The sequence below is a fragment of the Ursus americanus genome, chromosome 21 (assembly GCF_024610735.1).
Source record: "Ursus americanus isolate L20-20 chromosome 21, mUrsAme1.1.p, whole genome shotgun sequence".
NCBI lineage: Eukaryota > Metazoa > Chordata > Mammalia > Carnivora > Ursidae > Ursus > Ursus americanus.
The window spans coordinates 23801990-23822848 of NC_142147.1; the positions used below are offsets into that span (position 1 = coordinate 23801990).

Consider the following 20859-nt stretch of genomic DNA (forward strand, 5'->3'; position numbering starts at 1 on the left):
TCCATGTCCTATACAGAAATTGGGCCACTTATTAGCCTGTTTTCTAGCTAGGACATGAAGGCTGCCAAGAATACACTGTCAGTTTCTTGGTACCAGTAAGTTTTTTCTTCTCTCACATAGTATTTTTCTCTTTCACAGCAAATGACAGCTTTAGGGAAGACATGTTTATATTTGTAAAAACATATATTTAGTTATACAAAATGCTTGTCCTCTCCATGTTTTATTTCTCTTTCTCTAATAGGTTGGCTGTGAAGACGGATCTGTGAAGCTATTTCAAATCACCCCAGAAAAAATCCAGTTTGAAAGAAATTTTGATCGGCAGAAAAGTAAGGGTCATTTTTGGTGGGACCGTGAGTAACCTTAACAAGAAGTTAATGTTTCTGTGCCACTGGGGTAGGCTGTTTTCCCATGTGTCCAAATAATGTTTTATCTACATGCTGACTTTATCTGAGTATAGGGTATGTGCCCGAAGCCATCCCTCACTCAGACTTTCTTTATCCTGTAGCATAGTTGTGGTTGCCTACTTTAGTATTATAGAAAACTAGAAATCCAAAATAGGAAAGCTAGTGTTTCTGTGTAAGTCACTTTGTTAGTTCTCACTTATTTTCTTTTTGAAGGTTTAACGTTGTGCATAAAGTGTTAAAACTAGAATTTTTAAACAGTTGCCCACGTTCCACCTGGACCAGTTGACATTCACTTCTGTAGCAGGGGTTGGCAAACTTTTTCTGTAAAGGTAGTAAATATTTTAGGTTTTGCAGACCATACACTCTGTCAACTCTCTTGTCACATAACAGTAGCCATAGATAATACTTAAACAATGGGTATGACTCTGCTTTGGTAAAACTTTATTTATGAAAACGGTGGGCCTGATTTGTCCTTTGGGCTATAACTTGCTGACCCTTTTAGAAAATAGTACCTGTCCCTTGTATTCTGTGTCCATTAGTAATATTTATTATCTGCTAGTCAGATTCCTTTTGTTTATTTATTTATTTATTTGGATTTTATTTTTAAGTGATCTCCACATCTATCACGGGGCTCAAACTTACAACCCTGAGATCAGGAATTGCATGCTCCACCAACTGAGCCAGCCAGGCTTGGGTGTTCCTTTTTTTTTTTTTTTAATTTATTTATTAGAGCTCACAAACAGAGGGAGGGGCAGAGGGAAGGGGAGAGAGAGAACTCAAGCAGATTCCTTGCTGATCATGGAGCCTCACACAGGGCTTGATTTCATGACCCTGAGATCATGACCTGAGCCAAAAATCAAGAGTCTGACACTCAACCAGCTGAGCCACCCAGGTGCCCCTTGGGTGTTCTTTTTTAATTACAAAGATGATATGATGCTTTTTCAAAATTTGTGTGTCTAACCAAGTGTGAAAGAGAAAATAAGTATCTTTTCTCCGTAAGCAACATTTTGGAAGTAATCTTCTAGGCATTTTTGTATATTCATAAAAACAAATACACCGGAATGCTTGTTTTTTCACTTGGTATATCACAGATATCCTTCCATGTCAATCATGCCAGTCTGCATGGCATTCCAGTTTATGGTGTTCCATAATTTATTTTAACCAAAGTCCTATTGATGATATGAATTTTTTTTTTACTAATATAATCAGGGCAGCAATGCATATTCCAGTATACATATTTTTGAACACTCCTGCAAATATTTCTCCTTGATTAATTCCCAGTTTAATTGCTGAGCCAAATATGCACATTTAAATTTTGTTAGGTTACTAATAGATCACCCACAAGAAGTTGTGTTTCTTTACACTCCTATCGACCAGTTCTACATTATTAAAGTAATATTAAATACTTCATTATGGATGCCAGGGTAGAGTTCCTCATGTGTGATAAAACAGTTCTTCACCAGAGTGCAGTAGATGAGAGCGAAGATTATAGAACACTAGCCCTGTAGGTAATTGTCAAAGGAGAACTCAGTTTCCTCTTACTGTATATTTATGTGTATGTTCCTTTCTTTTTTGTTGTACAACTCGCAAGGTCGCATCCTGAGTCTCAGCTGGCATCCCTCTGGTACCCACGTTGCAGCTGGCTCCATAGACTACATTAGTGTGTTTGATGTCAAATCAGGTGACTGTTTTTCTAAGTTCATTTGGGCTGTGGGTCTTGTTTGTCAGATTCACATTGGTGGTTTCCAAAAGCTTGAGCCTTTATGCTTTCAGTGACCTTCAGGGCCTAATCTCTCATTAACCTTCTGAGATGTTAGCCATGAATTTCACTCCTTTCTTGGATTGCTGCTGCTGCTTTTGGGGGAATCCTAGTAATTCGATGAGATACGTATGTTTTATCTAATAAGTATTTATCTTTGAGCAATATGACATTTACTATAAATGAATAATTAGAATACCTATTTATATATACTAGATCTTGGTAAAAGTAGGTGTCTCTCTTTGAGGAACATAAGATCTTGGTAGCATAATTGGTGAGACATGAGATCAGAAAGGTAGGGAACCATATACTTTCTCTGTTCCTGGCCTGCAGAATTGGCTTATGGAATCCTTCAGTGATAAGACAGAGTTCAACTTGTTAGGTGGGCCCATCTCTATGCCCATCTAAGATGGGAAGTAAAACTGGTCGGGTTTGTCTCATTTTCTTTTTCCTCCATGCTTAAGCAAATTTTTTATTGTTATCTGTTATATGTGCATAGTCAAAGAACTCCTTGAGGCTTTTTAGAAGCCGGAGTCCCCCTGTATCCCTTCTCTCACTCCTCAAAGGCAACCATCTGTAACTCTTAGCTAATTTCTTTGATGTTTATCTCCACAATTAATCGTATATACATACATACATGCATACACACACATATGTGTGTATATATTAGTGGTCACTGATTCATCCTCAAATTCTTGCAGTTGTATAAGTTAGGTTCAGATATATCTGGTTTTCTTTCTACCACTTTTATCTTCTTGAATGATTCTCTCCCCAGAGCCTTCTGACCTCCAGTCTAGTTCTGGGCCTGCGGTACCTCTGTAGGTCTTGAACCCTGATTTCTCAGTCATTCCATGGATCTCCTTTGCTTCTCTCTCAGGTAGAATCCCCTGTTTCCAATCACTTTCCTGGTTTATTCCTTTGTTTGATGGATCATGAGAAGGCGTTCATGAGAATTCTAAGTCAGAAATTATTTTTCCTTAGAATTTTGAAGTCATGGCTCCATTGTCTTAAGCCTTCAGTATTATTATAGACTCTGATGCCATTCTGGGAGAAGATCTTTTGTATAGGTTTTTTGTTTTTCCAAGGAGTTTTTAGGATCCTATCCTTACTGTTCTGAAATGTAATAATTAGGTTTCTTGATGTGTGGATCTATTAACATCAGTCGTATTAGACACTTGGTAGATAATCTAATCAAAAGCCCAGTTTTCAGTTCTGGGGGAAATTTTTTTTTCTTCTTTTTTTTAAGATTTTATTTATTTATTTGACAGAGAGCACAAGCAGGGGGAGCAGCAGGCAGAGGGAGAGGGAGAAGCAGCCTCCCCACTGAGCATGGAGCTGACACAGGCCTCATTCCCAGGACCTTGGAATCATGACCTGAGCCAAAGGCAGACACTTGACCAAATGAGCCACCCAGGGGAGCCACCCCCTCCCCGTTTTTTTAAGAGATTTATTTATTTTTTTAGAGAGCGAGGGCAGTGGAGAGGGGCAGAGGGAGAGGAAGAGAGGGTCCCAAGTCGACTCCGCCTTGAGTACAGAACTTGATACAGGGCTCAATCCTAGGACCCGAGCCGAAGCCAAGAGTCAGATGCTTAACTGACCGCACCACTGAGGTGCCCCTCAGCTCTGGAGAAAATTCTTAAGTTATTTGGTAAAGGAGTTTCTCTTCATTTTCTTTCTGAGATTTTACTATTTGGATATTGGCTCTTCTAATATCCTTATCTTTTTCCCCCTTCTTATTTTTCATATCTTTGACTTTTTATTCTGCTTCCTGGGAATTTATCTTTCTTTTATTTTCTTATTTATTTAGATTTTATTTTATTATTACTACTTTTAAAGATTTTATTTATTTATTTGAGAGGGCATGAGTGAGAGAGCATGAACAGGAGAGCACAAGCAAAAGGAGCAGCAGAGGGAGAGGGAGAGGGAGAAGCAGGCTCCCCGCTGAGCAGGGAGCCTGATGTAGGGCTCCATCCCAGGACCCTGGGATCATGACCTGAGCTGAAGGCAGCCGCTTAAGCGGCTGAGCCACTCAGGTGCCCCTAGATTTTATTTTTAAGCAATTGGTGACACCCAGTGGGGCTTCAACTCAAAACCCCCGAGATTAAGAGTCACATGCTCCATCAACTGAGCCTGCTAGGCACCCCTTGTCTTTATCTGTAAATTCTGTTACTGAATTTTTCATTTCTGCCATTTCCAAAGTTCTTTCTTGTTTCCTGAGTATTCCTTTTTGTAGCGTTTTTTTGTTTCATTATATATGGACTTCTCTTTCTAAGGTTATTAAGGATAATATTTGTCAGGTATTTTTTACTCTGGCTCTGTTTTCTTCCTGGTATTTATTTTTTTCTGGTAGTCTCTCTGGCCTCTGCCTTTCATATTCAGGCTTTGCTCACATGTCTCGTGATTACTTTCCTTACCACACGAGTAGAGCTTTTTGCTCATGGGCTTCACTGAAGAATGATCTGGCTGGAGTCTCAGTTCGGGGAATCTCCAAAGACATTGGCTTTTTAGATCTTTTTTCTTATGCTGGTCATATTTCCCAGAAATGTGTTTTATTCTCCTGCCTGTTGATGATAAGCCTGGTCATCAGTATTCTGAGAAGAAAGCTGGTGTCCTCAACTTTCAGTTAATAAATTTTCACCTTATCTATTTTCCATATAGTAATCCCATTGTCACTTGTGCCTGACCTCTCTCTTCAGAAAATGGGTCTCTATTCTTGTTTGGGGTGAAGTTTGGGAGTTGCCTGGCTTTTTAGTTAGGGGATAGTTATCTGAAGGATCTGTAAGTTTCTTAAACATATTTTCAACCGATTTCTCCTTTTAGTTCCACTTTCACTTCTTTTTCCAGAGTTTTTGGGGTCACCACAGTTCCTGAGTCTTCTGAGGATTTCATGGTATAAATCAAGTGGCTTCTTGGTTTTCCCCACTGTTGACTTGGGACTTAGTTTCAGGGCTCTGCTATGTCAGTTACTACTCCATGTTTCCTTTTTCATTCCCAACATTTTGTCAACTGTTGTCTTCTCTCCCTTTCCTGTGGGGTTTTAGAGAAGAGCCAAGTGTAACACGTGTTGCTATTAGGTAGTTTTAAGTGAAGTCTCAAATGTCTCCTTTCAGTTTCACCTCCTCCCCTCCCCTCCAAAATTTCTGTCTCCAACCACCCTTCCCCCTTCTCCCCCACAGTCTTTAGGTAACCATTTTTGTGTTGTGAGACTGAGTTCACCATAACTACTATTTACTGGCTGTTTGTGGTCTGTGCTCAGGCAGCTAACTTAACAGATGCCTACCACAGGCGGGTTTGAAGACAAAAGAAGTTAAATACCATTCAAATTTGGGCTTTTCTTATTTTTCAGGGAGTGCTGTTCATAAGATGCTGGTGGATAGGCAGTATATGGGTGTGTCTAAGCGGAAGTGTATCATATGGGGTGTGGCCTTCTTGTCTGACGGCACTGTCATAAGTGTGGACTCTGCTGGGAAGGTGCAGTTCTGGGACTCAGCTACTGGGACACTTGTGAAGAACCATCTCATTGCAAATGCTGATGTGCAGTCCATTGCGGTATCTGATGTGAGTATGGTCCCTGTTTTGAGCAGTTCTGTACAACCTGGGGGATGAGTAGAGAAGGCCATGTCAGTGATGTGGCACAGTGTTCCCTAATCCTCAAAATTTTATGGAGGAAGATGAGTTTAGGAGAATGTATCTGAAACCCACATAATTTCTTTGAACACTCTTATTCTCCTAACAACTAGTTAGAGAATATTTAGAATATTAGTTAGCAGAGAAGTTTTCTTCAGACACTCCCCACCCCCGGTTAATCCAGTCTGATTTAGATAGGCCACAAGTACCCTAGTAGAATCTTGAGAAGGGCTATTTTTCTCGTTGTAACTCTTCTCTTGCTTCCTGTCTTGGGAAATTAGGAAATAATTTTATAGTAATTTTGAAAAAATTAAATTTCTCCTATTTAAATGCGACTTTAGCAGACTTGTGTTGAACAAGTGTGCCTCTTCCCTTTTGGTAACATGAATTCTTAATTAGAAACCTTTGGGTATTTTAGCATTGTGGCGTGGAAAGTGACTTTGAGATCGCTGACTAGATCCTTTATTCTTTGTCTTTTAGTTTGAGACTTGTTTGCTATCTTAAGTGTGGACACGTAGTATCTAGTGTAGAGATCACTCATGCTTGTTTTTCTTGCCTGTAAGTTGTTTCTGTCCCACTTAACAGGTTTTCCGTGAGAACAATTTGATGGGTATTAAAGTTCTGTGAAACATTTAGATGTCACATTAACTATAATGAAGACCACATTGAAATGAGTAGGAGAAATTTTCCTTTTTTTTTTTTTTTTTTTAAGATGTTATTTATTTATTTGAGAGGGAGAGAGCCTGAGGCGGGGAGGGGCAGAGGGAGAGAGAGGAGAAGAAGCAGACTCCCCACTGAGTGCGGGGCCCCCAGGCAGGGCCAATTCCAGGACCCCAAGGTCATGACCTGAGCCGGTTAGACGCTTAACCAACTTAGCCACCTGGGCACCCCAAGAAATTTTCCTTTTAAAATAGAGTTTTGAAAAGGAGAGGCAGGAGTGCCTGAGTGGCTCAGTTGGTTAAGCATCTGCCTTCTCTCAGGTCATGATCTTAGGGTCCTGGGATTGAGGGCTGTATTGGGCTCCCTGCTCGAGCGGCAGGGAGCCTGCTTCTCCTCCCTCTGCCTGCCACTTCCCTGCTTGTTCTCTCTCTCTCTCTCTCTCTGTCAAATAAATAAATAAAATCTTAAAAAAAAGAAAAGAAAAGGAGAGGCAGATTTTGTATCAGATACTTACATGTTTAATAGTCTCTGTATATATAGTGTTGCTGTATATATAGTGTTGCTAATTTATATATTTACAATATTTGAGAAGATTAAAAACGCTAATGGTAATTTTTAGAGAGGAAAGTTGTGGCAGGCAGGAGGAAGGCTTAGTTTGTACTGTATGCTATTTTATACTGTCTGATCATTTTTCTACCATGTGCCTATAATTACTGTATTGTATTGAATCTTAGATACAAATGATTGCAAGACATGCCATAATTTTGTTATCATGGGAAAGAAGAAAACCTGCCTATTAAACTATGAGAGTGCTTTTTTTTTCGTGTAAAAGTTATATCTTATATACAAACTGACATCATGTTTTTTTATTTTATTCTTTAAAAGATTTTATTTAGTGGGATGCCTGAGTGGCTCAGTTGGTTAAGCATCTGCCTTCGGCTCAGGTCATGATCCAAGGGTCCTGGGATTGAGCCCTGCATCATGCTCCCTGCTCAGTGGGGAGCCTGCTTCTCCCTCTCCCTGCTGCTCCCCCTCTTTGTGCTGTCTCTCTGAAAAATAAATAAAATCTTCTAAAAAAAAAAAAGATTTATTTATTTGAGAGAGAGAGAGCACGAGCAGAGGAAGAGGGAGAAGCAGACTCCTCGCAGAGCTGGGAACCCAACATGGGGCTCGATCCCAGGACCCTGAGACCATGACATGAGCCAAAGGCAGATGCTTAACCGACTGAGCCACTCAGGCCCCTCTATAGTTTTATTTTTAAGCGTGGTATTTATATTTTACCTATTGAAGAGGTCCTTGAGACTTAAGCCTACATTTTTGTTATATCACTTGTGCATTTATAACAAGGAAAGTATAAGCGAAATAAGGTAAGGTATTCCTAAAACTTTTTCACATGCACAGATGGACTCTAATTCACTTTTTAACTTGGTCATCCCTCCCAGCCATCCATGATGCTCCACTATAGTCCCAAGATTTTCTTCCCAGCTTTTGACAACTGTTCTGCAAGTTGTGTTTATTTGTTTTGAATTTGTTGTTGTTGTTTGGTGTTTTTAAGTAGGCTCCACACCCAGTGTGGGGCTTGAACTCATGACCCTGAGATCAAGCGTTGCGTGCTCTGCCGACTGAGCCAGTCAGCCCCCCCCCCCCAGATTTTGATGTTTGCTCCTTACCTGAAGATGTCACACACATGCAGGTTGACAGCTATAAGATAACCTGATTTCAGAAATGTTTAAATGTGGGCAAATGTGTGCCTGAGAGTCAGGGAACTGTGTGGTTTTTTTGTTTGGTTGGTTGGTTTTTTTAAGGGAAAGAATGTAATTGTACAAATTCCAGCCCTCAAAATGCTTATCACAGACTCTGGACTAGGGCAGACTTGGGTTTGAATCCCAGCTGTAGCACTTAATAGCTACTCATCTTCCTTGGACAGGCTATTTCTTTCTAAACCTCAGTTTCTTCTGTGAAAACATGGTGCTAGTAATACATACTTCTAGAGTCTGGGAAGGATTAAATGGGTAGCGCGTGTGAAGTGCTAAGTGTAGTAACTGGCACAGTGAGTGTGGTATTGGCATTATTTTCACATCTCTTTTGAAATTGATCCTAATATCAAGGCTTTTCTCCACTACACTCTCTTGCCAGAACAGCGTAATTATTTTTAGATACTTTTTAATGGATTTTCATTGACTGAAGTGTGAATGGTGGCAAATACCCAGTCCTTTGATCTTCTTAGATGTCTTTCACCCTTATCAAGTAGGCGAGTACTGATTCCTGCAGGGAGTTGTAGGGAACATTTGCTTTCATTTAGAGGTCAGTCTTCAGATTGTTTTTCTGTGTGAAACAGTCACTCTGTGATTAAATTAGGACACTTTCCCCTCTCCCTTTCCAGGTCAGCTTTCCCCTTGTGTTGTTCCCTCTACACCCTAAGAGAACCCTTTTCTTTCATTTCCTTTTCATTTCTTTCATGATTCCACCTCAGGAAAAGATGATCTGGAGTAAGTGTTGCCTTCTTAGTCCCTCTCTGTTGATAGGATTTTGTGCAAACGCCCCCCCCTTTGGTAAATGAACTGTTAATATTTTTTTTTATTTGTTTTTAAATATTTTCTTTATTTGCTAGAGAGAGAGCTAGAGTACAAGGAGGCGGAGCAGCAGGCAAAGGGAGAAGCAGGCTGCCCACTGAGCAAGGAGCCCAGTTCTGTACTCGATTCCAGGACCCTGGGATCATGACCTGAGCCGAAGGCAGACACGTAACTGACTGAGTCACCCAGGCGTCCCATAAATGAACTGTTTAGTTGGAGCTGGGGGGCAATCTTTCAATTCCTAAGCTGCTCAATATCTCCACTTTTCCTTGGGTTAATGGTTTTCAAATAGTATTCTTAGAGGAGGTGAGGGAGAGGCTGGTCTGGGCTCCCTTACATGCTGTCTTTCAGATAGGCTTTCCTTCCTTCTCGCCATCATGTGCCTGCAAGTTACCTCAGAGAGAACGGGCACAAGGTTGAGGTGGTGTGGTGTGCCCAGAGCAAAGGCTTTTGAAGTTCCAGTTTCTTTACCTGTATAAAGAGCTATTAAATAATGATTAGGGGGGAAAAAAAGATAAAGTCATGACTCATACAAACATGAAATGGAAATGTCAGAGGTTTTCTGTAACTCATTAACTAATGAGGAAACCAGTAAGATATTATAAGTAGTTCAAAGGACAATTTAACAAACACAGTTCTATAAGGTCATCGGGAATTCTGAAATGAATTTGCTTACAAATTCTTGCAAGACTCAGCGTCCATAAGGCAATTAGTAGCTGCATTCCACCAGGCGAAATTCTTTTGCATCACTCTACTACAGTTTACTGAGTTGTAAAGTAGCTCTGAGACAGTCACAGGGCTCACTAGACAAGGATACTTTTTATGCTCATTTCAAAGTCATTCACAGTTTCTCCTGATAGGGCAAATGATACTTAACCTTGCAAATTACTCATCTATAGTTCTTAGCATAGTAATTGTGTATTTGGTGGCAGTTACATATTCATACATGTTTAGACATCTCATTTCTCTTAACTGCCTGACCTAATCTTCATATGTTTGATCATTTAACTGCTGATCCAGGGTCCTGGCTTTTCTTACTACCTTATCAAACATCCATCCTGTCTTTTTTGTCCCCCCTGCTCAAAGTTATATGTATTTTTAAAAGCCAGAATGAAAATGAGAACGGTTTTGAGAATATAAAGGAATTTTTAAAAGTTTTAGACACGCCAAGACCATTTGTTTGTTTATAAAAGACTATTTACATGAGAGAGAGTGTGCCTGCGCAGGGTGGGGAGGGTGGAGGGCAAAGGAAAAGGGAGAGAGAGTCCTCAAGCAGACTCTCTCCTGAGCGCAGAGCTCAACATGGGGCTCAATCCCAGGATCCTGAGATCATGACCTGAGCTGAAATTGAGAGTCAGACACTCAACCAACTGAGCCACCCAGGTGCCCCAGATATACCAAGATCTTTTAAAACTAAGAGAAGTTCACAGTGCTCAACATACTGGTAAGAGAGAGCCTTAAACCGAGGATCAGGGAACGTGGGTCTTTGTGTGATACTGACCAGGCCGCTTCCCCCCTCCGCCCACTGTGTCTCCATCCTTAAAAGAAGGCAGTGAATTTCAGAGTTTTCTAAACTTCATTCTTTTGACTACAGTTGTGCGATTTTTTCCTCCCACATTCCTAGTAGTTTACTGGGGGTTTTTTGTTTGATTTTGTTTTTGGAGCCCAGTGAGGGGCTTGAACTCTTGACCCTGAGATCAAGACCTGAGCTGAGATCAAGAGTTAGAAGCTTAACTGACTGAGCCACATAGCCACCCTGACTTTACTTTAAAAGAAAAACAAACTTGTTTTATTGTGGTAAAACGTACGTAACATAAAATTTGCCATTTTAACCTTTTTGTTTGTTTGAAGATTTATTTATTTTATTTTTGAGAGAGGGAGAGCATGTGTGCATGCACATACCTGTGTGTTGTGTGTGTGTGTGCGGGAGAGAGGGGGACAGAAGAATAGGGAGAGGAAGTTGACTTCGAGCTGAGCATAGAGCACTCTCAGGCCTTAATCCCACCACTCTGAGATCATGACCTGATCTAGAATCAGGAGTTGGACGTTTAATCGACTGAGCCACTCAGGCATCCGCATTTTAACCATTTTTTTTTAAAAGATTTTATTTATTTATTTATTTGACAGAGATAGAGATAGCCAGCGAGAGAGGGAACACAAGCAGGGGGAGTGGGAGAGGAAGAAGCAGGCTCATAGCAGAGGAGCCTGATGGGGGGCTCAATCCCATAACGCCGGGATCACGCCCCGAGCCGAAGGCAGACGCTTAACCGCTCTGCCACCCAGGCGCCCCGCATTTTAACCATTTTTAATTTCAGTGGCATTAAGTACTTTCACAGTGTTGTGCAACCATTACGTCTATCCACTTTCTCATTGCACAGAAATTTTACTGGTTAAACAATAACACCTTATTTCTCCCAGCCCCTTGTAACTTTTATTCTACTCTCTGTCCCTATGAATTTGCTGTGCTAGGTACCCCATATAAGTGGAATCATGTAACATTTGTCCTTTTGTGTCTGGGTTATTTTCCTTAACATAATGTTTTCAAAATTCCTCCACATTATACCATTATCACAATTTCATCCCTTTTTAAGGCTGAATAGTATTTCATTTTATACACACACACTGTGTTGTGGTTATTCATTGATCTTTGATGTACATTTGGGTTTCCATCTTTTGGCTTTTGTGAATAATGCTCCTATGAACATTGTATACTCATATATCTGAGTCCCTGTTTCCAGATCTTTTGAGAATATGTTTTTATTAATTGAAATTTACTGCTAGGTGATCTTTTTTGTTGCTTTTCTAATGGGGTCTAGTTTGTGTATTTGAAAGCACTGTAACAGTGTGAGGTACATATTGTTAATTTTGTCAGTAGGAGGCACATTATTACCTGTGAGCCTGTTCCTCTGATGGAATTGTCAGCTTCTGAAAAAGACCCCATAACTTACCTTTCAGTTTGGGGCATAGGTTTTCCCCTAAGCTGTGCAGACAGAAAACCTCAGGGAATATTTTTCAAATTGGGCCCTGTTTTGCTTAAATGTACCTCCCTAATGATTTAATTTCTCAGCAAGAAGACAGTTTCGTGGTGGGCACAGCCGAGGGGACAGTATTCCATTTTCAGCTGGTCTCTGTGACTTCCAACAGCAGTGAGAAGCAGTGGGTGCGGACAAAGCCATTCCAGCATCATACACATGACGTTCGAGCCGTGGCCCACAGCCCGACAGCACTCATATCTGGAGGTAAGTTGCACTCTCTGCTAGGCTGCTTCTTTACCCACCTTCTTTACCCCGTCCAGGGACGTTTTCTAATTCTGATGCCTTCTCTCCCCACCCTCGCCCCTCCTGCGCTAGGCACTGACACCCATTTAGTCATTCGTCCTCTCATGGAGAAGGTGGAGGTTAAGAATTATGATGCTGCTCTCCGAAAAATCACTTTTCCCCATGTAAGTATCACCCCTTAGCCCCTACTGTCCCTCTATCCTATAAGACTGAGTACAGCTCACACTTCCTGGGCAAATCTATAGGACTTGTGTCATTACCTACTTTCTTCGATCTTCCTTCTGTTTTTGAGGTAAGCCTCTCACAAAGACATTTACAGGAACCAAGAAATTTACAGTAGCACTCCTAATTCACTTTCTGGGAAGATCATTCCCTTTTCCAGATAGTCGTGGCTTATGGGTAGTTTATTTGTTTTTAAGGCTGGACTCTTTATTCTGGGTGGGAGCAGGAAAATCCAGGCTTCCAGTGTTCCTTCATATGTAAATTTAAGGACATCTTCCCAAGCTAGAAACTCTTCTCACCGCTACCTGCCTCTGTATTCCATTCAACCAGTAAACCTTACTGAGTCCACCTCCTCATTGTCTTGTGAATCCAGTCATTTCTCTTTGTCTCCACTTCCATTATCCTAGTTTGAATCAGTGTCTTTTCTCATCTGGATTCACTTGTTAAATGATCTCCTTTTATTTACATTTGTGTCATTTCAGCCTTTTCTCTATTGATCCACTCAAAAAAAACAACTTTGCTCATCACTCCATGCTTAAAAGCCTTTGGTGGTCCCTGTTGCCTTCAGGATAAAGACCTAATTCCTCAGCAAGGCCTAGGAAGCCTGTCTTGGTCTGGCCCTGGTCCTTCAGCATCTTCTCTCACTTCTGTCAAACCCTTGCCGCACCTCATCCCTACCCCCGCCCAGTTCAGTGTACGGAAAGACTGTATCCCCTCTAATGCTCTCTTATTAACGTGGAGCTATTTTACATGCCATCACTCTGCTTGGGACATCCTGCCCTACCTTTTTTGCCTGACTAGTTTTTACTAACGAGCCTCATCAGGGCTCCGGTCTTTACCCCCAAAAGGCTAGGTTAGATATCTTTTCTACTTTTTGTCATTACATACTATGGTTAGCCCTGTTAAAATTCTTAACACACCTAGTGCGGTTGCCTGTTGAATTTTTTGTCAACCCTTTTAGACTACAAGCTTGAGGCCAGTAGCTATGTTTTTATTTACTATTATGTTCTTAGATCCTAGGACAGTGCTGGCATATGGTAGTACTTAGGAAATTTTAATGAAGTACATGGATTTTGAAAGTAAAAAATGTGCTAGGTTGTTGCTACTGTATTGTACTGAGGCAATAGAATACCTTGGCTTATTTATCACTTTTCAATTCTTGGATACAGCGACGTCTCATTTCCTGTTCAAAAAAGAGGCAGCTCCTCCTTTTCCAGTTTGCTCATCACTTGGAAGTTTGGCGACTGGGATCTACAGTTGCAACAGGTACAATGGGAGAAAGTCTTTTCCAATAAGAAAACCTGAGAGAGAAGCAAGACGTTAGAATTGCAGTTGAAATTCTGATTGTGGAAAAATGGAAGTAGATTTTTCTTGTGTCTTCAGAGCAAAGGGGTTCTTCAGAGTGTTAGAGTCGTTAGCAGGATACTGGATCATATGTTAAAAGTTGATGATTCTGTAAGGTACACTGCAAGGTGTAGTGGAGGTAAGGGTTGTAGAATTACAGTTTGCTCTGCCTTGACTGGGATTAGAGCAGGCTGCTGAAAACCCAAGATTTCATGTTGGGTAGTGATAGCCCTGCATGAAAGAGAAGGTCACATGGATTTTACTGGGATGACAGCCTAGTGGCCTTTTATACAATGTGTTCAGGAAGCGTTTGGGCTCTGTTGTTTTATAGTAGATGAGAGGTTTTGCTTTAGGCTCCAAAATGAGCAGATGAAGTTGAAGTCGAGGTCACACAAACCCCACTTGCACCCACCTGCATGCCTGGCTGTAGGTTGTAGCTTCAGAGAGTTGATGATATACCATGGGCCATATCCAAGGCACCAAATAGAAGCTAAGAAAGTGCTCACTGCTTTCTGCCTCATACAAACTCAGAAAACTGTGGGTTTACTAAGTCAGACATTTTTCTGATTTCCCAGGGGTGGAGATTCCATTCTACTCAGGAACTACTCTTTTTAGTAAAAAGAAAAATGTACAAATAATCTTACTTTGAGAAGGAAAACCTCAGGGAAATTTCTCGTTCCAGGAAAGAATGGGGATACCCTTCCACTTTCTAAGAACGCAGATCATTTGCTGCACCTCAAGACAAAGGTAAGGAAGTTTAACTGTGTGTTCAGGCTCTGAAATCCAGAACATTTTTCTTATTCTGAATTTTGAGGGTTACTTGGTTGGTATCACAAATTTTGTAAAACTTTTTATTTACTTGAGGCGTGCCTGGGTGGCTCCGTTGGTTAAAGCACCTGCCTTCGGTTCGGCTTGAGTCATGATCTCCAGGTCCTGGGATCAAGCCCCAGGTCGGGCTTCCTGCTTCCTCCCTCTGTCCCTGCCACATACTCATGCTTTCTCTCTCAAATAAATAAAAATCTTTAAAAAGAAAAAACAAAAAAAACAACAAAAAGTTTTTATTTACTTGAGAGAGAGAGAGTGTGTGAGAGAGCATGAGCAGGGGAGAGACAGCAAGAGAGAATCGTGAGCAGACTCCCTGCTGAACAGGGAGCCTGATGTGGGACTTGAGCCAAAGGCAGACGCTTAACCAACCGAGTCATGCAGGCGTCCCAAACTCTGTAAAATCTTACATGATTTAAATGAAGTACTGTGTCAACAGGACTAGGTTTACTGTGATTATAAAGTTAGGCATTCGGAATTTATTGGATGAGTGAATATAGGAAATTGTTTTTCTTTCTTTTGGTATTATTATGTAAATAAATTGCATATTTTTATAAAATTAAAATGGTACAGGCAGCTCAATCAATTGCTTTCGACTCAAGTCATGATGTCAGGGTTGTGAGATCACGTGAGGGCACCATGTCAGGCTCCGCACTGAGTATAGAGTCTGCTCGAGATTCTCTCTCTCTGTTACTTCCCTCCCTGCCCCCCACCTCCTGCATGCACTCTAAAATAATAATAATAATAATAATTTTAAAATAATAATAATAAAAAAATAAAATAGTTTAAAAGCATGCAGTGAAAAAGGAGCCTCCTTCTTACCCCAAATCCCGGTCCCACTCTTCACAGATAATCACTGCCAATAGTTTCTCGTATACCCTTCCAGAAAAAATTTCCATGCTGGTGTGCATGTGTATATCTTTTCTTTCTACGATGATGAAAATACATAATATGCAAACTGCTTTGTAACTTCCTTTTAAATATCTTTTTTTTTTTTTAAGATTTTATTTATTTATTTGAGAGAGAGCATGAGCAGGGGAAGGAGCAGAGGGAGCGCGAGAAACAGACTCCTGGCTGAGCAGAGAGCCAGACGTGGGGCTCCATCCCAGGACCCTGGGAGCCCGACCTGAGCCGAAGGCAGACACTTAACCAACTGAGCCACCCAGGCGCCCTGTTTTTTATTTTTAAGTTTTTACTTTTTTTTATTAATCTCTACACCCACCGTGAGCCTTGACCTCACAACCCCGAGGTCAAGAGTGACATGCTGTTCTGACTCAGCCACCTAGGCACCCCTAAATGTCTTTATTTTAATTACACAAATATTTGTGAATACAGTCTTACTGGAAAGAATTTAAACAATATTTAGGGTTTATATTCTTGACTACCTCTTTAATTCAGGTCTGTTCTCCTGGAATAATTATTGTTAATTGATTTACTGTAGCTCTTTCCAAATCTTTTTCTGTGTGGTAGAATATGTGTGTGTCCATACATATGTACATATATTTAGATATTTTGTGAGTTTTTTGAATTACATAAATGTTACGTTAAACTTTTCCTTTGTTTTGCAGATTTTTTTTTTGTTTACTACTTCTTAGAAATTTAAGGCAGGTTTCATAGACAAGACAAACAAAACCCAGAAAATCAGTTTTCCAAGTCACCTGGCCTCCAAAGCTTTATGGAGCTTAAATGCTTTTCTCTCAGGTTTCTAAAGTTAGCGTTTAGTATGAAGTGTCTTTAAAATACACGAAGGGCTGAGATAAGTTCATAGTATTCATAGGCCTCTGTTCTTGGTTTTCCAAATCAAGCCACATCATTTAGGTGCTGTACCTCTGAAAGAAACATAGTGATACACAGCATATGAGTGTCAGGATTATGTGTAGGTATTTGTGGTTATGTCCAGAGTGGCAGTAGCTTGAAGATTCATGTCACAGTGAACCTTATCATAGGAAGTTTTTCTGTTTATTCATCCTGATTCCTAATATTCCCAGGGTCCCGAGAACATTATTTGCAGCTGTATCTCCCCTTGTGGAAGTTGGATAGCCTATTCTACAACTTCTCGTTTTTTTCTTTATCAGTTGAATTATGAACGTGACAACATAAGCCTCCAAAGGGTAAGTGATAGATAACCCAATGTCTGGTTGAACAATAAGAAATTTCATAAGTATGTGATTTTTGTGTGTGAAATGGAATGTACTGGATATGAATCTTTGCTCAGTGAGAAGCTATTTGGAGGCAGCTGTTATAACACAGTCTTTTATTTCCATTTTGTTGTTTTTGTTTTTGTTTTTTTTAAGATTTTATTTATTTATTTGACAGAGAGAGAGCGAGAGAAGGAACACAAGCAGGGGGAGTGGGAGAGGGAGAAGCAGGCTTCCCGCTGAGCAGGGAGCCCGATGTGGGGCTCGATCCCTGGACGCTGGGATCATGACCTGAGCCGAAGGCAGACGCTTAACAACTGAGCCACCCAGGCGCCCCTTTTATTTCCATTTTGAATTGATTATATTTTTGGAGGAGTAGGGAAATGCCAGCAAGTGACAGTAAAGTTTAGGCTTTTGATGAGATGAAAGCGGGGATGGATAGTTTACAGTAGGCTCTCAGTGATCTAGGTCCTGGTCAGTTGGCTTCCTTAGAAACAGGAAGCATTAAGGTCGTTTCAGTCTGGCTATGATTATTTTTGATGGGTTCTAGGTCTCACTTTTCTCTCTTACTGGTTCACCCCAAGGTTTCCAAAATGCCAGCGTTCCTTCGCTCTGCCCTTCAGATTTTGTTTTCTGAAGATTCAACAAAGCTCTTTGTGGCCTCAAATCAAGGGTCTCTACATGTCATTCGACTGATGGAAGGAAGCTTCAAGCACCTACATACTTTCCAGCCTCAGTCAGGTGGGACCTTGGTAACTGGCCAAGGGAGAGAGTTGTTAGTCTCTGATGTACCTTTTTTTTTTTCCCCCTTTTAAACCTCATTCATTGTTGGGGTTCCCTAATGCTCTTCTCCACCCTGCAAATACTCACATGTTTGCAATTTAAAGTAGGAGGAGATATCTGGCAAGTGAAAACGCTTGATGAGATCTGAAATGTTCCTTACACCTACTCTTTTCTCACTGGGTTTTTGATTCCTTATTTGGGGCCAGAAGTTTCATCACCCTTCTTAGAGTTTCGTTAGCAGAGCAAGAAGAAAATTAAAATCATCTGTAATCCTGACACCCAGAAATAACTACCATTAATATTTTTGTGTATTTCTGATATGTGTTTGTATATAGGTATTTTTTGGACATGTTAATTTTTCTGATGGTTGTTTTTATTTTATTTTTTTAAAGATTTTATTTACTTATTTGCACAAGCAGGGGGAGCAGCAGGCAGAGGGAGAGGGAGAAGCAGGCTTCCTGTTGAGCAGGGAGCCCAGTGCAGGACTTGATCCCAGGCCCCCGGGGATCATGACCTGAGCCAAAGGCAGACTAGCTTAATCAATTGAGCCACCGAGGCACCCCTTATTTTATTTATTATTATTATTATTTTATTATTTTAATTTTATTTTTTTTAAATAAAGATTTATTTTATTATTTATTTGAGAGAGTAGAGAGAGCACAAGCAGGAGAGGGAGAGAGAATCTCAGGTTGACTGTGCAGAGTGCAGAGCCCGGCGTGGGGTCCATCTCACCACCCTGAGATCATGGCCTGAGTCAAAAGCAAGAGTTGGAGGCTTAACTGACTGTACCCCCCAAGTGCCCCTGCTGATTGTTTTCTTGGTTTTGTTTTTTGTTTTTTAGATTTTATTTATTTATTTATTTGAGAGAGAGAGAGAGAGAGACAGAGTGCAAGCAGGGAGAGGGACAGACAGACTCCCTGTTGATTACGGAGCCCAACACGGCTGGATCCCAGGACTCAGGTCTTGACCTGAGCCTAAGTCAGGTGCTTAATCGACTGCGCCACCCAGGCACGCCCACCCCCACCCCTGCCCCAGTTGCTTTTATTTAAGATGAACTTATACATGCAGTTGCATTACTTGTCATATAAAGTTCATGACCGAACTTTATTTGAGACCAAACTCTTAGAGAGTATGAGTATGCATGACTGAGTAACTGTATGGCTAACTGTTGCTGAGTTCATGACTGAGAACCTTGGTACCCAGTACATGAGTAACTGTATGGCTAACTGTTGCTGAGTTCATGATTGAGAACCTTGGTACCCAGTACATCCCATGGGCATTTTTGCTTCCCCCTTGCCCTGGGTTATAGCAGCTTCATTGTCATTTAGACTCCCATCAGCCTAGAAAATCAGCTCTTTTAACTTAAACTCTCACTGCACTTGATCTTAGCCAAAAGGCCGAGAAGCGATAAACTCTCACTGTTCCTAAGCTGCTCTGGAAGCATACAGGAAGAGAAACCCACAGGTTAGGAGTTAGATCAAATAAGTGACAATGTGTATTGAGTACCTGTATATGTTTTTATTAAAAAATATATATTCTGTATTTTGCATTTAGCACCCCTTAAAATTAGGCTCTGTGTTACAGATATCACTTTATTTGTTCTTCCTCTCTCGTCTCTCACCCTTTTATAGTCAGGTGGTTTCTTCACAGCCCCCAAACCTGTATATTCCAGTCCTTTTCACTTAGCTGACCTGGTTCTCTATCCTTTTCTACCCACCTTACCCATCCTTCAGCACCTGGTGTATATCTTGTTATAAAGCCTTTTCACCATTTGGGGATTTTGTGTGCAGCACATATTTTGCCATGTAACCTTGCTGTTTGATTTTTAACCCACATGAGTCTTCATTTTGCCAGATTGGTCTAAAATCCCTTGATGACAAAGATGGCCCACATGTACAACAGGTACCCAATAAATTAAGGATATGCCTCAAGCCTGTTGAACTTGCTGTTTGTCCTTAACTTTGACTAAAAGCCATTTGGTAGGGGGCACCTGGGTGGTGCAGTTAGTTGTGTCTGACTTTTGGTTTTGGCTTAAGGTCCATGATCTTAGGGTTGTGGGATTGAGCCCCACATCATGCTCCACAGTCAGCGCAGAGTCTGCTTAAGAATCCCCTCCACCTTCTCCCCCCGTGCGCCCCCCTCCCTGCGCACTTGCTTGCACTGTCTCTCTCTCTCTCTCTCTCAAATCTAAAAAAAAAAAAAAAAAAAAATTGATAGGAAAAGGAGTTTGAAATAACTAAAATACAGGCTTTAGGTAGCTGCTGCCTTGATTCTCCATTCCTGTAGTAAGCAGTATCTCACTCAGGCTTGAGCAAGTGATGCCTTCAGGTTTATCTCTGGCTCCTCTTTACATGAAGGATGGCTAATGAAATGAAAATAGACTAACATCTAGAACTTACTTGCAGAACCATCAGATTATCCAGTCGTGATTTAAAAGTCTTACTGGCTTTTGCCATCATCTTCAGGCTAAGGCTGGCTATGGACACTGAATTCAGAGACTTAACTCTTATTCTGTCTGCGCAGGGACGGTGGAGTCCATGTGTCTTTTGGCAGTCAGTCCAGATGGGAATTGGCTAGCTGCATCAGGTACCAGTGCTGGAGTCCATGTGTACAACATAAAACATCTAAAGGTGAGCATGGGGCTTAAGTAGTAGGAAACAGGAGGAAGTTAACCCTGCGGTTACAAGACTCAAGGCAGTTTGGTATGACCTGGAAAATTACTGGCTTTTTTTTTTTTTTTAAACTAAGAATTTTTCCTGTTTTATTTGTTTGGAGCCCAAAAACGGTAATCTGCAATACTAACATCAGTGGGAATAGTGAAAGTAGCCTTGTACAGAAATTTGAAATTAAGGATTTATGGGTGGTGAATTCACATCCAGGTTATTTCTTTATTATGGGGAGGAAAATTCTAATTTACCCAAATGAATAGTTGTGGATAGTGACAATTTCCTTTAATAGCTTGCCTTGTAATCTCAAGGTATTTTTAAATTAAACAGAAGTTTAACAGAGGAACAGGAAAATACTTTTCACTGATTAGTAATGATCTTGTCATTCCCACATTGAATTACTAATGATCCCTTACAAGTTTTCATCTTCATTATAAAAATCATATAAGAAGTACCCAGAACTTGCAATAAGCATCAAGCATTTATAGAACAATACCAAACTGCAACATTTAATGAGTTTGCGTATTAACAGCATAACTTAACCTTTATGACATTGTGGCAGAAGCATGTACTGCTCTTTGAG

At 40.7% G+C, this 20859-nt stretch overlaps 1 protein-coding gene across 3 annotated transcripts in view; it reads left to right on the forward strand.

The window, feature by feature from the left end:
* The window catches only part of UTP4 (UTP4 small subunit processome component), a 31999-nt gene that overhangs the window by 5500 nt on the left and 5640 nt on the right, over window positions 1-20859 (forward strand). For all 3 annotated transcript variants that reach the window (XR_015728049.1, XM_045814981.2, XM_087870529.1), the window contains exons 4-13: window positions 242-326; window positions 1996-2085; window positions 5510-5721; window positions 12091-12262; window positions 12374-12465; window positions 13693-13789; window positions 14550-14614; window positions 16678-16800; window positions 17412-17568; window positions 20134-20240. Coding sequence is in view for 2 of the 3 variants with exons in the window: in XM_045814981.2 (XP_045670937.2) it covers window positions 242-326; window positions 1996-2085; window positions 5510-5721; window positions 12091-12262; window positions 12374-12465; window positions 13693-13789; window positions 14550-14614; window positions 16678-16800; window positions 17412-17568; window positions 20134-20240 (1200 nt within the window). In the remaining variant the exon portion in view is untranslated. The remainder of the gene's footprint in view (window positions 1-241; window positions 327-1995; window positions 2086-5509; window positions 5722-12090; window positions 12263-12373; window positions 12466-13692; window positions 13790-14549; window positions 14615-16677; window positions 16801-17411; window positions 17569-20133; window positions 20241-20859) is intronic.